At 46.5% G+C, this 25,695-nt stretch overlaps 6 protein-coding genes across 14 annotated transcripts; 2 read left to right on the forward strand and 4 right to left on the reverse strand.

The window, feature by feature from the left end:
• Positions 1-449: 449 nt before the first annotated feature.
• Positions 450-4,972, reverse strand: LOC117585345. Its single transcript, XM_034274789.1, has 8 exons — positions 4,878-4,972; positions 4,284-4,800; positions 2,831-4,213; positions 1,824-2,775; positions 1,113-1,757; positions 880-1,022; positions 693-801; positions 450-626 (listed from the first exon to the last, which is right to left on the reverse strand). Coding segments are annotated over exons 1-8 (3,816 nt in total). The 5' UTR covers positions 4,880-4,972; the 3' UTR covers positions 450-561.
• An 80-nt stretch (positions 4,973-5,052) lies between these two features.
• Positions 5,053-6,654, forward strand: LOC117585164 (O-phosphoseryl-tRNA(Sec) selenium transferase). Its single transcript, XM_034274504.1, has 3 exons — positions 5,053-5,212; positions 5,274-6,426; positions 6,480-6,654. The coding sequence occupies exons 1-3, from the start codon at positions 5,099-5,101 to the stop codon at positions 6,635-6,637; spliced, it is 1,425 nt and encodes a 474-aa protein (XP_034130395.1). The 5' UTR covers positions 5,053-5,098; the 3' UTR covers positions 6,638-6,654.
• A 162-nt stretch (positions 6,655-6,816) lies between these two features.
• Positions 6,817-10,312, reverse strand: LOC117585162 (GRIP and coiled-coil domain-containing protein 2). 6 transcript variants are annotated; one of them, XM_034274502.1, is made up of 5 exons: positions 10,119-10,309; positions 9,804-10,057; positions 9,325-9,408; positions 8,168-9,134; positions 7,035-8,101 (listed from the first exon to the last, which is right to left on the reverse strand). In XM_034274502.1, the coding sequence occupies exons 1-5, from the start codon at positions 10,233-10,235 to the stop codon at positions 7,145-7,147; spliced, it is 2,379 nt and encodes a 792-aa protein (XP_034130393.1). In that variant the 5' UTR covers positions 10,236-10,309; the 3' UTR covers positions 7,035-7,144. The 6 variants fall into 6 exon arrangements, with proteins under 6 accessions (XP_034130390.1, XP_034130393.1, XP_034130392.1 ...); XM_034274499.1 differs by having other exon boundaries at positions 6,817-7,063; positions 7,128-8,101; positions 8,168-10,057; positions 10,119-10,311; XM_034274501.1 differs by having other exon boundaries at positions 8,168-8,986; positions 9,050-10,057; positions 10,119-10,312.
• Positions 10,313-11,106: 794 nt separating this feature from the next.
• LOC117585184 (regulator of gene activity) lies at positions 11,107-15,906 on the reverse strand. 3 transcript variants are annotated; one of them, XM_034274528.1, is made up of 8 exons: positions 14,798-15,906; positions 13,570-13,705; positions 13,301-13,509; positions 12,972-13,215; positions 12,081-12,641; positions 11,808-12,012; positions 11,420-11,584; positions 11,107-11,349 (listed from the first exon to the last, which is right to left on the reverse strand). In XM_034274528.1, the coding sequence occupies exons 2-8, from the start codon at positions 13,700-13,702 to the stop codon at positions 11,130-11,132; spliced, it is 1,737 nt and encodes a 578-aa protein (XP_034130419.1). In that variant the 5' UTR covers positions 13,703-13,705; positions 14,798-15,906; the 3' UTR covers positions 11,107-11,129. The 3 variants fall into 3 exon arrangements, with proteins under 3 accessions (XP_034130419.1, XP_034130418.1, XP_034130417.1); XM_034274527.1 differs by lacking the exon at positions 14,798-15,906 and having other exon boundaries at positions 13,301-13,488; XM_034274526.1 differs by lacking the exon at positions 14,798-15,906 and having other exon boundaries at positions 12,990-13,215.
• Positions 15,907-19,698: 3,792 nt separating this feature from the next.
• LOC117584982 (another transcription unit protein) lies at positions 19,699-22,160 on the forward strand. Of its 2 annotated transcripts, XM_034274190.1 has the most exons (5): positions 19,699-19,835; positions 19,893-19,959; positions 20,027-20,168; positions 20,313-20,750; positions 20,813-22,160. In XM_034274190.1, the coding sequence occupies exons 1-5, from the start codon at positions 19,808-19,810 to the stop codon at positions 22,100-22,102; spliced, it is 1,965 nt and encodes a 654-aa protein (XP_034130081.1). In that variant the 5' UTR covers positions 19,699-19,807; the 3' UTR covers positions 22,103-22,160. The 2 variants fall into 2 exon arrangements, with proteins under 2 accessions (XP_034130081.1, XP_034130080.1); XM_034274189.1 differs by having other exon boundaries at positions 20,027-20,750.
• Positions 22,161-22,301: 141 nt separating this feature from the next.
• LOC117584984 (CDC42 small effector protein homolog) lies at positions 22,302-25,124 on the reverse strand. The gene is made up of 3 exons (XM_034274193.1): positions 24,813-25,124; positions 24,276-24,648; positions 22,302-23,482 (listed from the first exon to the last, which is right to left on the reverse strand). The coding sequence occupies exons 2-3, from the start codon at positions 24,522-24,524 to the stop codon at positions 23,474-23,476; spliced, it is 258 nt and encodes an 85-aa protein (XP_034130084.1). The 5' UTR covers positions 24,525-24,648; positions 24,813-25,124; the 3' UTR covers positions 22,302-23,473.
• Positions 25,125-25,695: the final 571 nt, after the last annotated feature.

Consider the following 25,695-nt stretch of genomic DNA (forward strand, 5'->3'; position numbering starts at 1 on the left):
GGCCAGTCCTGTAAACCAAACACAACAAAAATAAAAGCACACAGATTTAGACAGAAATCTTATTAACCAGCTGCCGTGATAAGCGTAAGCCAGTAGGAGATTTATGGTAGGAGCCTACGTAACTTGTAACAACTATTTTATTTGCTGTCATTTAAAGTTGACCCTTAAACACAGGGTACTGGCAAAGACATGCAATCATGCATTCGAATTTCAGCACTGAAGCAAGAATCGCAAGAACGACGAAAAGCCAAGAAAGCAACCCCTCACACATGAGAGCGTACAAATCTAAAAACAGAAGGCGCTTGCATGCGTGAGTACGCACAAGCCAAGCAGACAATGCTCGAGATGAAAACTTACATTTTTTTGGTACTGGTCAAGTACCTTGACGAATATTCATAGTGCATTTGGACAGAGTCACCCGTATTTGCTTCAGACATTCACAGCACAGATGCATGATAACATTATTACAAGGTATATTTCGAACTATACAACAACACAGTCGCGTTATAAACTTTATACATTACAAAATATATATTTCCATGAAAAGTAACATGTGAAGGTCTAATGGCGGATAACCATCAGCACACTCACTTCGTTTAATAAATTTGAAAAACCAAAACGGGTGTCTGAAAAGAGAAAGAAGTAGGATTATAAGACACTGCCAGTCAATTGCCGTTTGATAAATGTCATACCTTTCTCGATCTCAACCATGTCACCGATATTTAATATGCGGTGATCATCTTCCGCCACATCCGGGACAGTGCAATCCAATGCAAATTTTCCAAAGAGAACAACAAATTTCTAAACCAATAATAAAGGAGATAATTGTTATAGACTATTTAGGAACAGAGACCAACGAATTCTTAGTTGAATGCATACCAGGGAAACGCTCCTAGCACGTTTCTTTCTTCGACTCTGCAGCGGCTGGAAGCGCATATACCCCAGTGTCGCCCTTTCCTTGGTTTCGTAGAAAGCGTACTCAATGTCATCCAAGTTGGTGAATAGTAATTCACTAGCAACTGCTGCAAATACAACATAAATCCAAGATAAATTCCGTGATTAAAAACAAATCTCTTCTGCAGTAATTGATTCGGTGATACACTCGTACTTACAGACTGTATTTCCTACCCCGCTTCCGCTGCTGTCTTCCATATTGGAGCTTGGCTGGATGTTACTGTGGCCTCGCAGCCAGCTCATAAGTTGCATGTAAGAAGCCTGGTGCTCATCTGAGACACTGGGACTTGGTGATGGAGCATTTATTGGTGTTATTGGATCGGGATCGGGATCGGGATCGGATTCGGGTTGCGGCTCACTTTCAGTTTCTGTTTCCATGACGGGAGTTAGAGGCATTGAGGCAGCCGTTGCTGACTCTTGCCTTTTTTTTTTGGTTCGTCCACTTTTCTTGGTTTGTTTTCGGGCATCGCTGCTTTCCACTTGCTCTATTCGCTCGTTATCGTCCCACCTCAGAGGGGCGAGTCCCAGAGAACTACAATCAGACGGCTCTGAAGGCTCAAACGTTTCTGCAACGGCATTTAGGGGCTCCTCTGAAATTCTCGGGGTGCTACTGCACAGCGGGGGCCTTTTCAACAAAGACATTTTGGACAGTTTCGACATACTGGACTGCTTCGACGATGGTTTGGTCTTTTTCCTATCATATGTCTCCACCGATTTGCGAACGAAGTCAAACTCCATGGGATCCATGGTATGGCACCAAGTGTTTTTCAGTGGTACCTGACCACGCTTTGACCGCCGATTGCCTGCGAAACACCGAAGAAAATAAATGAGAATATTTGAATAGTGCATTATCTTTCGACACTACTTACCAGTCTCATTGGAGTCCACTTCCACATCGTCATGCATCAAAGAGACCTTTAAATTTTCCAGCTCCCTGTTTGCCTTTGAGTTTGCCTTTGATTTTGCCTTTGATTTTGTACGCGGTGCCCTCGCCGTGGGTTTCTTAAACACCACCGCTTCCTCCTCCACAACTGGTCTGGCATCAGCCTCGGGCTCAGCCTCGGCCTCAGGTTCAGGCTCAGGATCAGGATCAGGATCAGGATCATTGGCTCTACGTGCCAGTGCGTCCAGTGCGGCCCGACTCGTGCTGGGCTGATCATCTGTTATGGAAGTGGTGCCTGGCACTGAAGAAGAAACGATGGCCAGGTCTTCCCTGTGCATGTCCGTTGTCGTCTTTTTCTCTGGGGAGGGTGGATTAACTTTATGATGTCTGCTCTGTCTACTCCGTCTATTCTTGTTGACTTTCTGCACTGCCTGGTCATCCGACCTTTCCACTGGAGGAAGTGGCGATTTGGAGAGCCGATGTTGGGCTTGCCCCGAAGAAGAGCAATCTGCCCCATCCACTTCATTATCATTATTGTCATTAAACTCTGGTGGAGGGGAAGCAATTGCGTTTAAATTATTACTCTGCCCCTTCGAATGGCAGAGGGGAGTGTCTTCATCATTCGAATCCTGCGGGGTTGCCCTCAGCCTATTTAAATCCCGCACACATTGCGAATATCGTAGTGAACGAGGTGGCGGTGGTACAATGCAAATGTCCGCCTCAACGACGGCATGGCTTTCCTTGCTCCTGGCACGACCAAGAGTAGATCCCAGGCGGGTTTGACTCAGCCTTGACTGCTTCTTCGGCAACACCGAGTCGTCATCTTCTTGGAACGAGTCACCCTTGGTGTAAAGGCTGCGTTTGGACGAGTTACTCGGTTGATTTCGACGTTGATCCATGGTTTTTGAGAGCTCCATGTAGTTGACCAGCTCTGTGGTCTAAAATTAAAAAAGAAAATACATTTTTTGTACCGTGTTGGATTCGATTACCCACCATTGGAGCCTCTCGACGTCTGGAACGTATGCGAACGTTCTGCACCTCTTTTGAATTGTCTTTAAAGGCGACTGGTGCTGGCGGAGGCATAGTCATCACCTCCTCCCTACCATCCCTTTCTTCGCGCTCTGCAGATACAGATCTGGACGACTCGGTTTCTGTTTCTGTTTCTGTTTCCGTTTCAACTTCCAGATTCCTTTGCAGTAGCTCCCAGTGAATTTGCTGCTCCAGAGCCTTTTGCTGCTCTGCACTATGCTTTCTTTTCCCATTCAGCGGGTAAACCATGCCGAGGGAGTTTCTCTTACGCAAATCAAGAATCTCATGATTGCTCATACGTTCCAGCTCCTTGGCAAACGCCTCACCATTGATTGCGGTACAGGGCGCCTTATTCAAGATGGGAGCATTGGCGCCCTTGGGCTTCCTCTTGCTTGATGCATTGGAGCGGTGGAGGTTAAGCAATTTAATGGAACTTTCCTGGTCATCCGAGGGCTTTCGACTGTTTCGCGTGCGCCTTCGACTCCGCCTGCTAGTGTTACCACCGGCCGGCGCCAGGTTCAATGCACACCCGCTTGGCTGTTCATCGCATTCATCGTCGGTCATGATTGCGTCCAAGTCATCAACAACCTGAGGTGTTTTGTTATGGGAAAGTGGCTTCGACTTTGATGATTTGGAAGTAGTACCAGCAGATACTGCTGGCGCACACGATTTCGGAGTACCAGCAGATACTGTTGGAGATGCTGCTGCTTCCTCTTCTGCTGCTGCTTCTGTTGCTGATGCAGCCGGCGATTGTGGTTGTGGCAAAGGCTCTGCCGCATCTGGCTTGGGACCAAAGGCCCCACCCATTGGTATAACTAGCACGCTGTTACTCCTAGATAGATTTTGCACAATTTCGGCTAGCTGCTGGATCTGCTGGGGCTGTGTTTCCGGTACAAAACAATCCTCCACCGGTGCCGATTCCCGTTCAGATTGGTGCAGACAGTTCGGGGTATCTGGTGGCATACTATTCTCAAGTCGTCTCAAACGCACCAATGGCGATTTAGAGTGTGAAGTATTTGGCGACGATCGCGATTGCTGCAGTTTCTCAGTCATTGGTCTCTTCTCGATCGTGTAAGTACGATGCCTCTCAGAGGGAGTCAATGGACGTGATCCTGGCAGTGAGGATCGTACTTCTGCCTTTTGGCTCATCTGCAGCATACTATTTTCAAACATAGCCAGCCGTTGCCCACATATTTCAGCAATCTCAGCTGCAAAGTCTGAACCCAGACCATTTATTGGTCCATTCATCGGCTGTGGCTCCGACACTGGCTGTGGCCGTGGCTGTGACGCTGGTTGATTCTCAGGAAGTTTGTCAGAACAATTTGGAGTGCTGCTTATTTCTGGCACCTACAAGTATAATTGCATACACTAATTGGTACATCTTGTTGGCATTGGATTTGATTCTGTTGTGACTTACAAAGGGAAATGGGCTCGAGGAGCTCCGAGTTAGATTAGCTGCATCATTAAAGTCCTGCAAGAGTTGGCGACGCCCGCAGCTCCGCGAGCGCCGCTGTATAGCATGGCGTCGCAGCTTATCAGAGCCAGGAACATGGCCGCTAGTGCCACTACGTCTGGGAGGACGCCAATGGGCGGGTGAAGGCGAATGTCTGGCTGACAGAGGCGGAACATTCTCATGCGATGGCAAGTTGGGAGGCGACTGTGGCACGTCTGAGGCGGGGTGCTCTGACGCTGCTGCACCCAACCCTTGCAAAGGTTTCAATTGGTTCTCCTGTGTACCTTTTTGAGGCTTCTTCCTGAGCGGAACATCAAAGTCCAGGTCATAGGAGAAGTTCGCAAAGACGAGGTTGGGCCTGGGCTTTTGGGCTTCCGCTGCCTTGCGCTGCAAGAATGCGGCAAGTTTATGCGAGTTTGTTGTGGATTCACTTAAGATGTCGTCCAACTCAAGCTCGGTTTCATCTTTCTTGTTCTTCGACCTAGAGCACAGCCAATAGCCAATGAGAAAAACGAATTGTTATTGTGGAATGCTCAGCTATCCTTAGTCACAACATACATTTTACCACGCCTCACTTTTCATTTATGTTTGAAAATTTCGCACTGCGACTATCCAATACGACGATAGTGACGCCGTCAGACGCCATACGATGATAGTGACAGAAAAATTATCGATAAGAGATACTGTCAGGGCCTCGAAAATATACCTTTTTATTTTCAAAATTATCAATGATATCGATATAAATTTCAATTTTACACTTGATTTTTTTTTGTATTATAATGAATTTTGATAATATTAACGTCCCGCAAAAACTGATACCCGAAAACTATTGGCGGCTGGGACTGGCGGCGCAGCGCCCCAAGAAGCGTGGATTTAAAGAACTCCTGGAAAAGGTAGCAAGGCCATTTAAAAATTAAATGTAAATATTATTACAATCACGAGAGTTTATGACAGCGAAAATTGCCAGTAAATGGGTGGCCTGATGAGCATATTGAGGAGCTGGTGCATCAAATAGCGTCATTGGATAGCAACAACTTTCCACACAAAGTGGGATTGGGCGAGCGGGAGGCGCGCATCGCCTGTCGACTTGTGTCCCGACGCCACTACAACTTTGGACATGGCATAGGACGCTCTGGAGATCTGCTGGAGGCTCAGCCCAAGGCAGCTGGCTCTACCCTGATCGCACACCTCACGAATGCACTGATCTTGGACCTAATAAAGGGGCTAGGCCTGCCCAGCTGCCGAGGTTGTTTCCTGGTACCCATGTGCACCGGCATGACCATCACACTGTGCCTGCAGAGTCTGCGCAAGCAGCGTCCACTCGCCAAGTATGTCCTATGGTCACGCATCGACCAAAAGTCGTGCTTTAAAGCTATTACGGCCGCAGGTCTGGAGCCCGTGATAGTCCCCTGTCTGGTCCAGCATCAAGCTCTAAGCACCGACGTGAATGCCTTCGAACAGCAGGTTGAGGCTCTGGGGGCAGAAACCATCCTATGTTTGTACACGACAACCAGCTGTTTTGCCCCACGAAATAGCGACAACATCGTTGACATTGCCCAGCTGGCCAAGCGCTTCGATCTGCCCCATCTCGTGAATAATGCGTATGGGCTGCAGATCGGCGAGATTTCCAGACAGTTGGAGCGGGCGCAGCGCTTGGGACGCGTTGACTACTTTGTGCAGAGCAGCGACAAGAATTTGCTGGTACCCGTGGGTGGAGCCATTGTGGCCAGCTTCGACCAGAGTCTCTTAAGCCTGGTGGGCAGTAGTTATGCGGGTAGAGCGAGTGGCTCCCAAACGTTGGATGTATTCATGACGCTGCTGTCACTGGGTCGTAGCGGCTACCACTCAATGCTCGAGAAACGAGTGGATAACTTTAATTATCTGAAGGAACAGCTCATGGAATTTGCACAAAGCAATGGCGAACTGGTTATCGAGAGCAGGGACAATTTCATATCGTTGGCCATTACGTTGGGAACTCTCTGGGCCGCCACGGGTCAAGGGTCAAGTATTACGCAACTGGGAGCCATGCTGCATATGCGCGGAGTCTCTGGGGTACGCGTAGTGGTCCCCGGTCAGAGCAAAGTCATTGATGGCCATACATTCCCAGGTCAGTTTAAATATATTTACCATTAACATGGCATTCATATTACTTCTATTCAGATTTTGGGTCCCATCAGATGAAGCTGGAGCTGCCCTACCTCACTGTGGCGGCTGCCATTGGCATCAGTCGAGAGGAGATTGACAAGTTCTTCAAGATCTTTAAGAAATGCTGGACGAAATTGAGCCAGTCGCTCAGCGAAAATAAAACCAAACAATAATCTAGATAAGCAAATTAGTCCACAAATGTGTAAATTATTTTGAAGCGAGTTAAGGTGGAGTTTAAAACGTGTGTACCAGAGTCTGGATGGAACTACTACTTGACATATGGAAAGGCATATAAGTCATCCATGCTGAAGGCATTTCATTATGCCATTATGCAACTGAGAAGATGCAAAAATTTTTAAGATATTTTAAGCTGAAAACAGCTTTAATATTGTACAAAGGAATGTGTGCTCTGTCAGCCCAAGCACTAACTGGTCTGCGGTGAGCTCCAACTACAGCAGAACGAAGTTGAAATTGTAGCAGGAAACGGAGAAGTGCGCTCAGCCTAACCCTTAGCTGCATCCTGACTAATCCAATGGAAAATGTTCCTTCAACCAAGCCATTCGTAATGTGGGAATGTACGAGCGAGTATATTTGGTTTCCTGTACGTAAAACAATTGGGGGTTAGTAATCGTACATGCTTTTACCTACGAACGAACTACTTACGATATTTATAATTAATGCTATCTATTATTGCTGTTACTGTTACTGGGCTGGTTTTCCTTGTCGCGAGTCTTTCTCTCCAGGCGCTGATTCATTTGTAGCTCGATCTTGGCCAGCGACAGTTCGTACTCGTGCTTGATGCGATCGTACTCCCGCTTCATGTGGGCCTCCTTATCTTCCGCATACAGCTTGTAGTTGTGGGCCGTGCGTTTGGCACTCTGATAGCGCTGTTGTGTGGTTCGCAGAGCCTCCTCGTGCGTTTCGCGCAGCATCTGCAGCTGTTCACGCCAATGCTGCTCCACCTGCTCCACAGACTGCTTCTGTGCGTCCCACTGGGCCATTACTGCCTTCATTGACTTGCGCTCGGAGTCTATGCTGGCATGCTGCTCGTCTAGAGCCCGCATGAGCTCTGCTATGCGCTGATTCTTTGCCTGAATTTCGCTGCGACATTTTTGCAGCATGACTTTCTGCTTCTCTTCCTTCGCCTCCAGTATTTCTTCGATCTTCTCGCGTTCCGCCAGTATGGTCTGCTTTAGCAGGTCGACTTCGTTCTGCCGCTGCTGGAGCTCGCCGCAGACCAGTTGATGCTCGCGCTGCAGGCTACGATTTTTCTCCTCCGACTGATGCAGGCGAGCAGTGAAATTCTTCAGCTCCACCGCAAACAGCTTGGCCATTTCGTCACGAACGCGCTGCTCGATGCGCTTGATACGCACTGGGCTGAGCTCAATCGAGGCACCTCCTGGGGGACTTGGCGTCTTCTTTGCAGTCGCCTCTTCCTGCTGCCTGATGTATTCCTCCATTTGCTTGGCCTTTTCCTTGAGCTCGTTGAGGAGACTCTCCTGCTGGCTGGACCGTTCAATTTTCTCCTCTAGCTCAGCCTGAAAAGCCTTAGACTGCTCCAGCTCCTCCGCGAGCTGCCTCAAATCTTTGGCCTGCCTTTCGTTGATACTCTGAAGCTTAAGCATTTGAATCTCAGCCTGAAAGAGAACGCATTCATGACGTAAACGTTTAAGTATCTCTGATGTACTCAAACAAGCACTCACCTTGGTGATTTCGGACCACTTTTCCACACATTTGCTGCAATTGGCGGAGTTCTCCTTGGCCGCGGCGGCGGCCACCTCTTCGCACTTGTCGTGCTCGAATTTTTCGCGCATGGCCTGCAGCTCTCGCTGGTGACTGTGCTTCTCCGTCTCCAGAATGCGGGCCAACTCCTCTGACTTGAGCTCCGCTATTTGCACGGTGCGCTGGAGATTGGCCAACTGCTGGCGCTGCTCGTGAAGCTCCTTGACTGTGTCCAGTTCGCGCAGCTTGCGAAGCTCGTAGCTGAGCGTCTCCTTGTCATTGGCAATGTCTGCGTAGAGTTTCTTCAGTCGCTCCACCTCGCTTTGGGCATCCTTCAGCAAGATCTTGTGTCGTTCCAGATCCAGACGCATGTTGTCCGCTGTGTCCCGAGATCGCAGCTGGCGGTTATCCTGCAGCAGCTGCTCATAGTTCTGTTTGAGCTTCTCGTGATCTTGGTTCACCCTGTCCAGATCAATCTGAACCTTTTTCAGCTGGTTGTCCATCTTCTGGCGATGCTCTGTCACCGCATCCCGCTCAGCCATCAAAGCATTTACCTCCTCCTGCAATTTTGAATCATTTTTCGACCTGCGATCCAGCTCCTCCAGCTCCTGTTGCATGTTCTTAACGCGGCTCTCCAGTCGTATCTTGTCATCTTTAAGTGTGGCAAGCTGCACCAGGGACTGGTTCTCCTGCCCGCGCAGCAGCCGCAGCTCCTGATTACGCTCTTCCAGCTGCTTTTCCAGCTTGCGCACCTGCTCCCTCATGTTCTTGAGATTGGCCAGAGCTCGGTAGAGCTCCTGCTTGATGTGGCCAATGCGATCAACGGGATTGAGCGGCGTGCTGCCCACCAGTCGGGTCGAAGCAGCCCGCGGACCTGTAGACGGCTCGTCCGCTTGGTTCTGCTGCAGCAGCGTGTCCATCAGATCCAGCTCTGCTGTGGCCCCACTGAGGTGCCCGTTCAGCAGGGCTATGGTCTGCTCCATGGCATCGATTTTGGCCTCCAACTCCCTAATGTAGTGCTGCTGGCGCGAGTACTCTGGCTCGTAATTGGGCTTGCCATCCAGCTGCTGGCAGCGACTCTGGGCCACGTCCAGGGCCGCGTTTAGCTCATTTATCGTGGCTGCCTTTTCCCTTAGCGTGGCCTCCAGGTTGGACTGCAGGGCGTTGTAGCGAGCGGTCATCTTCTCCAGTTCGTTCTGTTTTTTGTTCAGCTGATCGGTGCCTTGGCTCAGCTGCTCCTGTAGAAGATCGCATTGGGCTCGATGATGCTCCTCCAACTGCCTGATGCGGGAGTCGGCGATGCGATCATCCCGCTTGTGGGAATCACGCTCCACCATGTCGTACTTGGACTTCAGGTCGGAAACGATCGCTCGTGTCAGCTCCAGCTGCCCCTCCAGCCGAGTGTTGTCCTCTTCCAGACGTTTCTTCTCCTCCCGCAGCTTTTCCATGCTGCTCTCCTGATTTGAGCACTTCGCCTTCGTGTCCACCAGCAGCTCATGTGTATTCTGCTTCTCGCGAAGTGCCCGGTCCAGCTCCGCCTGCAAAATGCGCACGCGCTTTTGCTCGTCATCAAGCTTCTTCAGGGCATCCGTGGCCTGCTGTCCGATATGTTCGCATTCGTGCGACTTGGATTCCAGCATCATTTTAAGCTTGTGAATTTCGCTGGCATGCCGATGGTGATGGTCCTCTTCTGCTGTTGGCTGTACGTAGCCTTGAGCGGGATGATGCTGCTGCTGCTGCTGCTGCTGCTGATGGTGGTGGTGGTGGTGCGGCTGTTCGGGCAACAAATCTGACTGGAAATGTGTAGTCGAGTCGATTGTACTTTCGTCGTCATCCAGATCATCGAAGGCATTCTCCAGCAAGTTGCCTAGCTAAAGCACAGAGTAATCAGATATTTGTGTTTGTGCACATATTTTGTTAGTAATTGCTCACCTCCTCGTCGCGTCGTTTCTGATCCTCTAGAGCCTCTTCTTCTTCTTGGCGCTCCAGTGTCGAGCTCACGTTCAAGGGCTCGGCCCCCTGAAAAAGGCTCATGCCCGGCGTATTCATATTGATTTTATTTGACAAAAACGACTGGCCGGGATGCTACAATTTTGTTTAAATTTTTGAAGTCGCTGGGCCTTCAGTGTGACCGCGGAATTATCGATACAACATACCGACATACGGAAATATACCCTTGCATTTTCAAAATATACTGTAAATATACCGTGAATCCGAAAATATTTTCCTTGAATTCTATGTTCTATTCAATATTACTAGCTAATTAGGAGCCTCCGTGCTAAACTATAAATTTTTCCGATTTATCAATCAATTATCTAAGAGATTGGATCGTTTTCACGACTTCCTTTTGTTGGAATGTTTACAAACTAAGTTTAAAACAAAAAAGGTCAACCAACAAAAATAGCATAAAACGTTACGTGAGTGGGAATGGATTGCTACGTAATTGACAAAATGTACCAAGAAAAAAACGAACCTAGCTCAATTAACCCTCCTCTATCTTGAATATCCTTTGCGATACAAAAAATTAATCTATGTGTACTTAAAATGTATACCATTGCCAGTGCAATTTAGGTTATACCATTTTTTGCATGACAAAATTTACTTACTTGAAACGTAACATAAACCATAAACGTTTACCCTGCTTATATTTTAAAATATATTTGTAACTATTTAGGTCACACACCTTGCACCTTTTCTCGATTGTTGTTGATGACGATGATTTGCACCTTATTGTGGAAACTCACCTTGTAACAACAGAGTCAATTCCGAACTCGTAATCGAATACCAATTCTAGTCGTTTGATCAATACAAAAGTAACATGCTCGGCGACAAATTCAAACAGAAAAATATTGCAATTTGTTGATTCTCCCCTTTTTTCCAGACATTAACAAATTTTCAGGACAGAATTGTTTCTTTTTTCAATTTTTTTCAGTTTTATTAATTTTATACAGACTGTCCATTCATAAACGCACTTATATTGGGACATTTATCTAATTTCTCGGCATCTATTTGGAAAACCTTGGACAAACGTTTCCAACTTTGCGCATCAAAGTAGTAGAAGGTGCCGCGCTCTTTTGTACCATTTTTTTCATATTGATTAATGCCAGGAATTCGAGTTATCCAGATTTTCTCCTCCACATGATACCGCCACTCGCGACTATGCCTGTAAATAGAACACCAAACCAGCGATTACAAATCTTGCCAATTAATTGACAACGTAATTTAGTGCTTACAATTCTGCAGCTGCCATTAATTGCATGATATCGCCGATATTTGTGTAGAACAGGAAGAAGAGCAGATCCTCTTGCAGCTTTTTCAGTACCGGCGCCGTAAGCTTATCTCTTATCGCAAAATTGATCAGATATTCGGGGGGCACGTTGAACTCAACGTCTTGTGCTCTGAATAAAAAATAATAATTAAATTAGTTATATCTATAAAGGCAGTTGTTGTGCCCCTGTATGTATTACAGCGTGTTTTCAGGCAAGATAAATAATATTAATACTCATATGGTTTAAGCAAATGGTACTTAAAACATATGGCAGAAACGTGAATGGTTTCGCAGAAGTGATTTAGATCAGCTGTTTTATAGGCAATTCAAATGCATCGATCGACTTGACCCACCTGCAGGGCTGTTCCACGAACGGTCCAGCGAATGTTGTATGCAAGCTCTCTTGTGAATTCAGATTCAAGCCAAGGCCCGTCAAATCCGTGCCCAAAGAGAGCGTTACCAGGTTGGGATCTGTTTCGGCGGCCCGTATGAACGTCAGCAGGCCCACCATGCCGAACTGATTGTTCACCATGGTTGCTGGTATGTTTGTGACCTTGCCTATAGTTTCGGGCGGTATATTTATTAGTTTTTCGCGTAATGTAATACGCAGTGGTTGAGTTACTTACCATCCGGCGAAGTTTGCACTCCGCTCTTTACAAGTTTATCATTGCTGGAATTATCGTTCAGATGGTCGCCGACACCGCATCCACTGGCGCCACCGTTGCCTCCGCTTCCGGTGCCACTGCCCAGGCCGCCGCCGACTCCCATCATGGCATTGCTACTGGTCACGCTGTTGACACCACTGCTGCCCACCAATCCCACATGCGAGCTTCCGACGGAACCGATGGCTGCACTGCCGCCACCACCACCACCGCCGCCGACCACAACGCCGCCTAGGCCACTGCCGACTGCTCCGAGACCATTGCCGCCTACAACGCCGACGCTGGTTCCACTGGTGCCGCTGGATCCGCTGACCACAATTGAGTTCATTGCCTTTTCCGTGCCGTCCAGATGGTTCTCTGTAACTCCGCCCGTGGCATTGCCGCCAGAGCCAACGCCCCCGCTGCTGCCGCTCCCCACTGCGTTCGTTGTGCCATCCGAGTTTTGGGTGCCCGGTAACGCAGGGAAGTCCTCGTTGGACATCGTGAACTCCGATTGTTCTGACGTCGGCTGCTTCACCATGCCAACTGAAAGCGAATCGAAGGCAAATCGAACAGAAAGTGTGGAATTAGTAAAGTGCTTTGAGATGTGTGGGAATGCGAATCAATTTGTTTGTCTAATATCTACGCTACCAGCTACCATCACCGCTTCTCCGAATTAGTGGACATACAAATAGTTTAGCATAATTATATGGGCCAAAAACAGAAACAAATCAAGAGGGTTATTAGTGGTAATCCTAACTGAATTGATCTGATCAAGGGACGGACACATTATCGCCTATTGCTTAACGCATATCATAATTTTAATTGTAAACATTGAATAAAACTAAAAAAGAAGTGGATTTGATTTGAACTCACAAGAGGTAAAGAAATTACCATAGGGTTTGCTGCCCGGCGGCTGGAGCGGATTCGATTGGGGCAGTGTTTGGTCGTTCTGGCCGCGCGCATTCGTTAGCGACGGGAACTCCGTGGGATCGAGTAGGGCAGGTGTGGAGACGTCAGCTCCACTGCCTCCAAACACGTGGAAGCTGTTCAATGGCCCCCCACCGCCGCCCGTTCCGTAGCCGCCGCGACCCGTCTGCATGAAGTTTCCCATGTTCGACTGTGGAATGGGGAATGCAGAGATAAGTCAAACATTAGCTATTAGCAGAGGGAATCATACTGCAGGGGTTGGGGGCTTGTCTTACCATGGGCCCACTGCCTAGTCCCTGCATGGCACGCCGCTCCACGAACTGACGCGGTCCGAAAAGGTTCGCGTTCCGACTGCCGCTCGATAAGGCGGGCCCGCCAACCGATAGCTGGGCATTGCGGTTCGGCGATAGCTGGGGCTGCTGCTGTGGCTGTTGTTGCTGCGTCTGCCCATAACTCGCTGCACCTGGATAAGAGTTGGCAAAGTCTAAAGCACTCAGTTATAACGAGATTCTTCTTTGGAAATGCAGGCGTTACACTTGCTTACCGGTTTGGAACATGCCAGACGTGGGTGTTACATGGCCGGTCAGAGAGCTACCACCAAAGCCTCCCGTTGTCCGTCCAGCTAACGCCGCGTTCGCTATGCTTCTTGGGGGTTGTTGAAAATTTAAATTCGCCATAATCTGCAAAGAAAGCCAAAGAATCGGTTAATTAGCTGCTTGCCAACACATTCGTCCATCCCTCCCATGAAGAGTGTTATCTAAATTGTACAATTCGGGCGTAATCGCGAGAAGGCCCCATATGCCCAATAGGAACCCTACAAACAAAACAAGAGTCCTCTCCTCTGATGTATAAACAAAAATTTGTTTATAGTGACTCACTTCGGCTTCCAATTCACTACTCCCACCCCAGATAAACAATTACCGCTGCTGAATTTGCACAATGAACAATAAACAACATAATGCCGTTGGCATCTTCACAAAAAAGCTGAGCTTGACTAAATAATGAAGTTCTGTGCTTCTGAAATCGAGTAAACAGAAGCCGCAGGTCGCTTTGCAGCACTGTTCGCTATAAGTTATAAGATTAAATGGCCGCCAGTCAGCTGTCGATGTGCAGAATAAAGCAGAAGGGCACGGGCATATACGTACATACACACACATATATTACACATAAGGCTGGACTGGAACAATTATTTGAGATTCTCTTTTGCTAGGGTACTCATGCACACATACATATGTCTGTACTCGTACAAAGGTGTAGGTGAAAAAACCAGAACCAGAATGCGCTGCAACAGGATGCCCATAGGAAATCCGAGTAGGAGATAAGTGAACTGTTAAAGGATTCTCCGGCACTAGTGTTTCGATCAATTATAGATGTGTGGAGTGCGGTTCAGCGCAAAAAGGCATGCGATTCACAGTCACACTCTCAGCACTCATTTTGCCTTTGTTTGTGTTTGTGCGAGCGCAGCATTACCATTGTTCTTCAGGCCCAGCAGGTATGCGGCAGGCACTTGTCTGGTCCAAATACTCGGAAATTTCATGCCACTTATATATCTGCTTAGTTTGGAAGTGAAGCCCAGGCGTCTTTAGACTCTAAAAATCGAGTTACACTCTATTTTACCTGCGCATGTAACTTTATCAGCTGACCCGGTGGGAGCTTTTCAACACTACCCTACCGATGCTAACGGCGCTTACAACAAACACTCTAGTGCTGTGCCTCTGAACACAAATAGCCTTGGAGCAACAACACGTCTGCAGGTTTGACCCTCAACTTACCTAAATTAATGTTAGATGATAGTCCGCCTTCTTCCACTTCCACTGTTAATGCGTGCTCTCCACTCGCTTGCAATCGACTCGAACTGCTACCAACAACAACATACACTGAACGGATCGTTCTCACCGCATTTAACATTCCAAGGCGACAAGGTGGACGTCGTTGCTGTCGTCGTCGTGGTCCTGGCGCCGTATCCGTTTCGGCGGCACAGGTACAAATGGGCCGCAGGGAGAGCAATCGGCCGATCTGGCTGCTGGCTTGCGTTTGTTCCAATGGGCAGTCGGAGGTTAGCGTTCAGCGTTGTTTGCGCGCTCACTCACTCACACACGCACGCACGCACACACACACACACACACAGTGGGATGAGCACGGCGGGCGGCAAATATTCAAACGGGACACAGGATATATGTATGCCCTTTGCACGCACACAAACACAGCCCGATGCTGGCGATGATGCGCAAAGTGTAGTGGGAAGCGAGAGGAGAGGTTAGTTAGTATTTTTCCGCGCCGTGTCGTCCCTAAATATATTGCATATATATGTATGTGTATATGCTTCGTCTGTATGCAGCGTGGTCTTCGTCGTTCACGAGGGAAGGAGTACCGAAGGATGTTAATGCCTTTCAGAGGCAAAAAGTTTTCAATTTTCTGCGCCGATGTGGGGACCACAAATTTCACGTACAATTCTACACTTGGCAAACTTCGCACGAAACACGATGTCTTGTCTGGCTACGCGTTTTAATGTAATTGTTTGCCTTGGTTTATCTATATTGTTGTAGTGGTTTGGTTTTATTTTGTAAGTAAATAATTGCTTGCTATTGCGCTGTTGTCTCTTCTTCTTCGCTTGCTGCACAAGCACTGTGTCTGTGTGTGGCTGTCTTTGTTTTCTCAGTTCATTGAATTTCACCCGAGCGAATTGGGCAAAATTCGCTGTGTGAATTGCGTTCTTTTTACGCCTCTCACAGTGTAATGCACTTCGCTTCGTTGTAGGGAAACGTGCGTTATTAACTATTGATAGTCAATACACAATTATTTAGCGCCCGAAATGACTTTAAATTGTACACAAAAAATGTTCCGCAAAAAAACTTTGGCTGTCACGAATACAAACACACATAGTGATCAGTGTGACCGCGGAATTATCGATACAATATACCGACAGACCCTCGGAAATATACCCTGTCATTTTTAAAATATACTGTAAATATACTGTGAATATACAATTATTTTCCTCGATTTTGATGTTCTGTTTGATATTACTAGCTAGTTAGGAGTCTCCGCGCTAAAACTATAATTTTTTCCGATATTTCAATCAATTCTCCATAAGATTGGATGGTTTTCACGATTTCCTTTTGTTGGAATGTTTACAAATATAGTTTAAACCTAAAAAAGGTCAACCAACAAAAAAAGCATAAACGTTACGTGAGTGGAAATGGGTTGCTACGTATTTGACAATTTGTTTCTTGTCAACCGGTAGGTATAGTATGGTATGGGCATTTGTGTACCCTATTTACATAAATTAATATTAAAATTATATTTCAAAGCTGCTCTCAAACATTTATAAGGACTTTATCTTAGACTGACATTTTTTTAACCTTTTATATGCCTTCTATGTGTTTACATATGTATATCTACATAGATACATATATTCTCGGCATCTACATAATTATGTTGGGATGGCTTACCAACACATATAAAATGTTTTTGCATTGATTGGAGCCAGAAATTTCTTAAATTCGATCGAAATTCCGTGCCATATGTTGAGGAACAGGGCTGCTCATTTTTCGCAGCATGATGCTGGTCCATTCAAATTACGTTGGCAACGGTAAAATACGTAAGTGGGAATGGAATATAGACTCATGATGCGAGAGAGAAATATTCCTTCAAAAGAGAGAGAGAATTGTCCAATGGAAAAGAGAGAAATTCCTCGAGGGAACTTTGAAAAACCTGCATATGTGAGTTTGGATACCCTTAAATATACCTTAAAAATTAATGTTAATAGGCCGATGAAATTCATTAAATATACCATTATATACCGAAAAGTATGCTGAAAAGTATATAATATAGTTTAAATGGACACACATATTAGGGATGTAAAATCTGGGTATCGATGTTTGTGATCGCGGAATTATCGATCAAATATACCGTCTGACCCTTAGAAATATACCTTTTTATTTTCAAAACATACCGTAAATATACCGATGGAAATCATATTCCTATGTTTTGATATTCTGCTTAATATTGGCAGCACGCTTCGACTCTCAGACCTAAACGTTTTATGTTTTTTGCGATTCATGAGTCTATTGCCAGTAGGTCTTAGCTTACTAGTAGTATTAAAAAGAGAGTTAAAAATAGGGGAATTGGATTGCCGATCATGCGACGACCTTGTTTAGGTCACACACCTTGAATTTTTCCATAACTTTTTGAGTGTTTTCTTGTCTTCCCGGCTCTTTTACCGGTTATTCGGCACCAATTTAGAAAATATTTGGTGTTAAATTCACTGCGATTATGTTTTATGGTATTCTTGTTGTGTGAAGATGCAATCCTGTTGATCACGGATTATTCTGTCAAGCTGCAGACCCGTATGAAATTTGGGGAACACAACTACAGAATTTTGCCAATATTTGCCAACTAACCAACTATTGATTAGAATTTTTGCTGATATTACAAATCGTCTTATTCTTCAACTCTCTGCCAAATTTCGATGTCTGAACGTGACTAGACCTTCCAAATGCTGGACTGAGATATTTTTCAACACTAGTTTTTTTGGCAAATTCTAATTGGTTGAAAGTTGAAAAGGCGTAAATCGATATCGATATCTGGCGGGCTAATACAAATATGAAGAAATCTTAAATAAACAACTTAAATCTGCTTTCAATCTGCGAAATTGATGGGAAAATGTAAGGTAAAACGTCCCAAAAAATACCACGGCTGCAAGGTAAACTCGGACCAATCTATAGGGACCTAGTTTCATGTATCTGTATTCTGTATCATGTATTCTGTATCTTAGTGTTTTTTTTTCCAATTTTATATTTTTCTACATCTACATCACTTCTCCCGCTAACACGCCTGGATATAATTAATACCGACACTATCTCAGCCCAAACGATTACGGCCGCCTACATCTTGGCTTGTTTGCAAGTCCTCTACCCCCAACACCAAGTGCCGAGCCTCAGCTCCAGACGCCAACACATGGAAGCCACAGGCAAGGAAATTTGCCATGAATCGAAGAATTCACCAACAGGCATCAGAGGACTAGTGCAACTCATTTATGCGCGTAGAGGCCCCATCTACATCACTGAAGGTTGGATCAATCGATCGATTGCGATCTACTGCAATGACATCTCGCCAGTCTGGGACCTAAAAGATTTCCACCCAATGAAATCTTTTTAGGTGGTTATATCCCCCCCAAATACCAGCAGGCAAAGAATGACATGGCTCGGCGTCATTATGCTCATCTTCAGCCACAGAGGTCGTCGACCTCGACGCAGCCGGTGCCACCTACGGTGCCAGTGGAGAGGAAGCCGCTAATTGACATGGCTCTTCAGACGGCACAGCAGCTGCAGGTACCGGACAAGCAAAGAGATCGAGAGCGGCAAGATGCCCCAACAGCAGAATAACGGGACCGCGAACCAATGAGAGCCAGCCGCAGCCTAGGAAAAGCGAGAGCATCGAACAACGATTGAAAACACGAGACGGTATTTCTGATAAAGAAGAATACTCCTCCCAAGCAACAGGAATGCTAACTTTCCTGGTACGAGGGCTGATTGATGACTATAGTCATTTTGTTACCTCCATTTCTGTTAATGGCAATGTGTCTTTTCAAATTCAACCCCTAGGCAGGGGTGAACAATCAGAAACACAACACACAAACACAACGCATCTTTTTAAACATACTTATAAAGTGATAACATAAAAAGTTCTTGAATATATGTAAATACCACCAATCCCACCAGGGCCATTTTTCCATTCATTGAACAATGGCAACTCAGCGGTAAGTAAAACTATTTCTATTATTTTTGCAAGCCGTCATTTTTTTGTTACAAAGTACAAAGCGCCAGTACAAAGTTCCAAGTGATGACCTTTTGATATATGGCGGGGTGTGATGTTACACCCCGTAAACAAAGGGGGAGCGTGGAGTCTCAATTCTCTTTTCCTTTACCAGGCCGTCAGCTTTTTGAAGACCGACTCCTGGTCTAGGCATTACAGGTATTTAGGTAAAATATGTGTGTAATTATAATTAATCAAACTTGAGCCAATAAAGCAGTGCCACGGGTCAGGAATTCAGATTCCTCATTTTGAAAATTGTAATGGAAGCTTGAACAACAAAAAATTCTTTTCTTTCGCTCCACAGCAAAAAACGTCACAAACGAGGAGGAATGATGAATAGCCTAAAAGAGAATTGAGGAATTTGCTCCTCATGCATAGAATAGTCTTTGCCGGGACAGTCATATACAGATGTATGTGTAATGTAACACCAACAGTCCCACCAGCGCCTTGTGGTGGCGGCAGGGTGCGAAATTAAACACTTATAACAATGTAATATTACAAATGCCTGGATGCCAAGGCGGCTCTACCTCCTATAGTGTAACAGGCTAAAAACAAGATCGACAAATGTACATCGTTTCTATGGTTTTTTGTTTTTAAGCGGGAAATTGAGCGCAGTATGACCACGGAATAATCTGTGAAATATAATATGTGAAAACGCTAAAAATATACCAAAATATAGTTTCTTATTTTAAAGAAATACCGTAAATATACATATACAAATAGTTACCCTGAAAGACAGACTCGGTTATTGATGCTGATAAATAATATGCAGGGGGAGCCAACAGTGAGTGCAAATAGTACAAATAGTTTTCATTTAAATTTTCTGTACCTTTAAGGTATATTATAAAAATGACAAGGTATATTTTCGTATATTTTGGTAGATTTGCGGTATATTTGATCGATAATTCCGCGGTCACACTGAACCCACTTTGCGTTTAAAAACAAAAAAAAACTCAAATCAATCAAATATGGGCGACCCAACCGATGATGAAAGTGGTAAGTTCTAATCACACCGAAAATCGTGCGGCAACTGTACTCAATTTCTTTTCATAGGCTCTTCTGGGTCCAGTCGCAGTGGCAGCCGCAGTCGCAGCGCCACTCCGCAAGGTAGCGCGCCAGGGTAGGTTACAATTTTGTTGCATTTTGTCACTGAATAAGGAGGAAATACATGTTCACCTGCCTTATAGGTCGCCACGAAGTCGTAAGTCTGGCAGCCGCAGCCCTCGATCACGTTCCGGCTCGCGATCATCCCGATCAGGCTCGGGCTCGCCCCACAGTGCTCGGTCGGGGTCGGCACATAGCCGCCGTTCCGGATCCAGGCAAAGTCATCGCTCTGGGTCGGCGCACAGTGGACGCTCTGGTTCAGGCCACAGCAAACGAGCTGACTCCGTCCACAGTAAGCGCTCTGGGTCGGCCCATAGCAAACGATCTGATTCGGCTCACAGCAAGCGCTCTGGCTCCGCTCATAGCAGACGTTCTGGCTCTGCCCACAGCAAGCACTCAGGTTCTCCCCATAGCGCCAGGTCTCACAGTCGCAGTCGCTCCCGTAGCGCCACACCAAAGGGCAGCGGTAATGAGGAATCGCGCTCAAATTCTCCGAATCTTCAAATTGACGATGAACGCGCCAACTCAAAGAGCAAGAGCCGCAGCCGCAGCGGCAGTCGCACCTCTAGGTCCCGCTCCAAGACGGGATCGCCACGTTCCAAGTCGGGAACGCCGTCGCATAGCCGAAGTCGCAGCGGCTCTGGTTCTGGCAGCGACATTGCTGCCCCCAAGAAGTTGACGCGTCGGGCAAGTGGCTCGGACAATGAGAAACGCAAAAGCGGAAGCGACAGCGACATGGAAACCTCGCCCACAAAGGCCAAGAAGTCACGTTTGATTGACTCGGATAGCGAGAGCGACAAGGAGGAGGTAGTCCTATCCCATCCAAGCAGTATGCACATTTTTCTAACCTTTAATATCGACGTTTTCAGGTCAAGAAAGCTCCGGCCGCAGTGGACATTTTTGGCGATGCGGATGATATCACCGATGACGAGGAGCCGCCGACCACAAGCAAATCGCCGCGTTCGAGAAGTCGCAGCGGGAGCAAGGACCGATCCCGTAGTCGTTCTGTGAGCCGTTCTCGATCTCGGTCGCGGTCCAGGTCCCGGTCTCGTTCGCGAGGCCGTGCAGAGTCGCGCCCGGAAGCAGCGCCTAAGGAGCCGGAGCCGGAGCCATTGCCCGAAACCCTCATCAATGTGGAAATCCCTCGCATAGCGGCGGACCTCGGCAAGGAGCAGCACTTCATCAAGCTGCCAAACTTCTTGTCCGTGGTCACCCATCCGTTTGACCCGGAGACATACGAAGACGAGATTGACGAGGAGGAGACCATGGACGAGGAGGGTCGCCAGCGCATCAAGCTCAAGGTGAGCAACACCATCCGCTGGCGCGAGTACATGAACAACAAGGGTGACATGGTCCGGGAATCGAACGCCCGGTTCGTGCGATGGTCGGATGGGAGCATGTCCCTTCACCTGGGCAACGAGATCTTTGACGCCTACCGACAGCCGCTGCTGGGCGATCACAACCATCTCTTCATACGCCAGGGCACCGGTCTCCAGGGACAGGCCGTTTTCCGCACCAAGCTGACCTTCAGACCCCACTCCACGGAGTCGTTCACCCATAAGAAGATGACCATGTCGCTGGCGGACCGCTCCAGCAAGACCAGTGGCATCAAGATACTCACGCAGGTGGGCAAGGACCCCACTATTTGTCGCCCCAGCCAGCTCAAGGAGGAGGAGGCCAAGCTGCGCCAGGCCATGCGCAACCAGCACAAGGCACAGCCCAAGAAGAAAAAAGCTGGAGCAGGGGAACCCCTCATAGGCGGTGGCACCTCCTCTTATCAGCACGATGACGGCAGCGACGACGAGAATGCCATCAGCCTGAGCGCCATCAAGAATCGCTACAAGAAAGGATCCGCCGGTGGCGCCCAGCCCGAGCCCAAGGCTTCTACCATCTACTCTTCGGACGAGGACGAAGGCTCCGACTTCGAGGCGCGCCGCAGCAAGAAGGCGGACAAGGCCAAGGCCAGCAAGGCCCTGAGGGACTCGGACAGCGAGTCCGACGCAGGCAGTGCCAAGAGCGCCAAAAGTGGCGGCAGAGCAGGCAGTGCCAGCGGCAGCGACGACGAGGCGGCAAGTCACAAAAGCGCCTCCAGCAAATCGGGCAGTGGCAGTGGAAGTGGCAGCGGTTCCGGCAGTGGCTCAGGAAGCGACAATGAATGAATTATCTTTTAGAGCTGTCCATTTTCTTGATTTCTTGTAATAAAAGTTTGAAAATATTGATTTAAAATATAAACAGGAAACACTTTTTGTTGGTTTTTACATATATTTATGTGGTATTTTGTATGCATATATTTCCATAAATTATTGCTTAAATAATTTGTTTATACAATTAGACTATACGCTTAAAATCCAACGCATGTTCCAACCCTATTTTATTTTATTGTTGTTTTATGTTAAATATCTACAACTGCATTTAGCCCATATATATTTTAATATATATTCTCGTATCTTCTTTCAAAGTGGGACTCTGCAAAGGTACTCGATCTACACTCGTCGCAAATTAAACTACTCTGCATGGGATCTAGATCATTTCGTTCTAAAAGGAAAACAAAAATATTCTATTCCACTCTGTAAACAAATATTCGAATTAGGAAAATATTCATAAACATTCTATGCTCTCTTGTGTGTGTGTGTGTGTGTGTGTGTGTGTGTGTGAAATATGTATGATTGTGCGACAGTTGTCCATAATGTCCGTATATAGTTAATAACATTATCTAAAGGCTAAGTTCAGTGTTGCAAAAAAGTTTGCTTGTTGCACCATTTTCATCCAAATATCATACAATTAGATCAGATCAGACTATTGCTTGGTTGGTTGTGCAACTGATTATAATGCCCGTTCTGGTTAGATTCATTTATGGATGTATTTTCCTTTATATTTTTGTCTGTTCTTATTCGCTCTCCACGGATCCTGCCACAGGAATTGGAGCTGAGACTGGATTTAGATGTCCCTTCTACGTGGGATGGCATGATTCTGCTTTTTGGCATTAAGTACATCCAAAAATGCTACGTAATGATGCGCTTACAAATATGTACATACATATGCATGTAATTATGTACATATGTACATACATATATCGCGAAATGCTTAATTGCTAAAACAATTAGTTTGCTGGTTTAGTCGGTTGGCACTCTTTCTGTGATTTTTCATTTAAATAATACTCACAAAAAGCGAACAGAACAGCCAAAATCGAGAGACCCCGAAACAAAAAGTTCCACGCCCCCCCCCACAGCTGGACAGCACACCCGACCAGACCATCCACACACGGGTGGAGTCCATTGTCCGTTACAGATTTACGTTTTTTGTGGAACTCATTTCGAAACAGCTTTTCTCTCTCTTTTACGCTCTTGCATTCGGTTGCTGTCAGCACCTTTTCTTCATCCCGTCCCTCGTGCTCTCTCGCTGTCTTCCTCCTACGTCGCCTGATAACACGCTCCAACAAAGAACTGTAAAAAGTGCCACCCTCTCTCTCTTCTTTGCTTTTGTAAAAATTGCACAAAATGCATTTTATAGCGATGGGACGAGGGCTTCCATCAGCAGGCCTATGAAAAAAGGGGTAAAAAAACAAAAGAAATACAAGTTAAGTTTACTTATTATTATAGTACAAGCGTAGTGTATGTGTACGCTGTTGTGTTTATTGTTGCTTTTTTCATTACAAGTAAGTAGTTTAAGCGATGTAGCAGACCGTGGCGTGGCCCCTGCACTGCACTGCTGCAACATGTACTTAGTACCCCACGGCCACTGTCTCATCCACTATCCTATACAGCCACTGGCTACGACACAGACATAGACATGGGCGAGGCGGTGGCCGAAGGTGGGGCAGATCTTATCATTACGGTGCCCCAAGTAAATTGATGTTAAGCATGCCACAGGGGGAGTGAAATATACGAGTATTAATTGAATTTTAACGAAATGGGTTGGTTGGGTGTGTGTTCCGTCCGAAATGGGGTCTGGGATGTGGGTTAAACTTCCCACTCCCCACAGCAGTTGCTAAGGAAACGCTCCTTATTTTCAGCTGCACATTTAACCATTTATTTGGTGGTATTGTCTACGTTTCTGTGTTCCATGTCAGCCTTAAAGAATTGGATCATTCAATAGATCGGGATCGGCTGGATCCTGCAACACATTTCGTTGTTTAAATCTAATCTTCAGATTGAAACATGAAAAATATTTACATATTGAGGTGCTAAATGGTCAACATTTTTTCCACTCTAAACCCATTGCTGTCGCAACGTGATTCGCACATTAAGAACAGAAAACATATGACACATGCCTCAACAGATCAAGCAACTGGCAAATTAGATCAGATTCGGATACCCTTGCCCGACTACTTACATGCAGCGAGTGTATCGATGTCGCCTCGTAGCCGCCCTTGCCCTGCATTTGGGTTGAGATCGCGTTGAGGCGGTTGGCCGAGAGCTCCACGTCCGCGGAGCCAATGTGCCCGGTATGGACAAAGTTCGTGGGATTCCCAATCATGGATCGGTCGATGCGCAGGCGTTGGTGGGGGCGACGGGAGGGCGATCGCTGCTGCTGAAAACAGCACGAGAACCACTGCAGCCAAATCTCCCCGGTGCTGGCCATCTTCTGGGTTGCTCCTCTGCTGGACGGCGTCGTTTCAGTCTTGTGGTGGTTGCTAATGGTGAGGCTGTAGTTTCCAGCCAGGTTGACGTCTGTTGGAGTGGATTACGCACTGCCACGGCCACGACTATAAAGATGAAAGCAGAGGGAGGAATTGAATTAGTTTTCTATTCGTTTTGTTTGCTCCAGAAAGTCAGCAGAGTACAGAGATCTGCAAAAATGTTAAGGAGTAGGTTGTCTGCTCTACTTATTGCTCCACATTGTCTTTCTGTGTGTGTGTGTGTGTGTTACCTTGCTATTTTCTGCACACACCGGGACCTACAAGGCATCAACAGATCCACAGAACTTTCGTCGAACATCAGCAGAAACAGAACAATAAAATGAACAAAATATAGCCCCGAGGTGTCTGTTTCTTGGATTTTGTCTGGCAAAGGGAAGCCGTGTGGCGAAAGAAAATGCCAAGAACAAAAAAACAAACAACAATTAATTGGCACTTTTGTGTAATTAAGATTGAGAGAAAGACGCCAAAGAACTCACAAACAGACGAGCCAAACCGAACCGAACCGAACCAAGCGACGAAAGAGCTAGAGGAGAATAACACAAAAAGCCGTCAGCGAGCGACTGGACAAGACCAAGTCAAAGCTATCACTCACGATCTTCGCGGCTTGTTGATTTCTGCCTACTGCTCGGCCGGATCCAACAACGGGTTCTTGGGAATATCTGTGTATAAGTCGTTCTCTCTTTTCTTTAAATTCATACCGGCTGTATCCCAACACACTTGAATAAATAATATTCTATTGTTGCAGTTTTATATTGTTCTTGCAGAAATTCAGCAGCAGCAGCAGCTGGATCGGGAATCGATTAATTCAGATTAAGGTTCAGGGAAAACTTAAAAACATGTGCCTGTCTGGTATCCATTTGTCATAATAATAATATTACTTCCTAGTACCTTTGATTCATGTGAAATTGCGCTTTTTCTTACAGTTGTTCTTTAATCTTTATTACCGCCATTTCCATCTAAACCTAAAACAGTTTTCATTGGATTATTATCAGTCTATGACAACAATTTTCCACGCTGATTCCCGGCATCGATCGGATCTGCTGCTTTCTACACATGAACATTTATATGCGAGATCTTTTCCATCTGCCTCTGCCCGCGTTTGGGGCAATTAAA

Source organism: Drosophila guanche, unplaced genomic scaffold (genome assembly GCF_900245975.1).
Source record: "Drosophila guanche unplaced genomic scaffold, DGUA_6, whole genome shotgun sequence".
In the NCBI taxonomy this organism is placed as follows: domain Eukaryota; kingdom Metazoa; phylum Arthropoda; class Insecta; order Diptera; family Drosophilidae; genus Drosophila; species Drosophila guanche.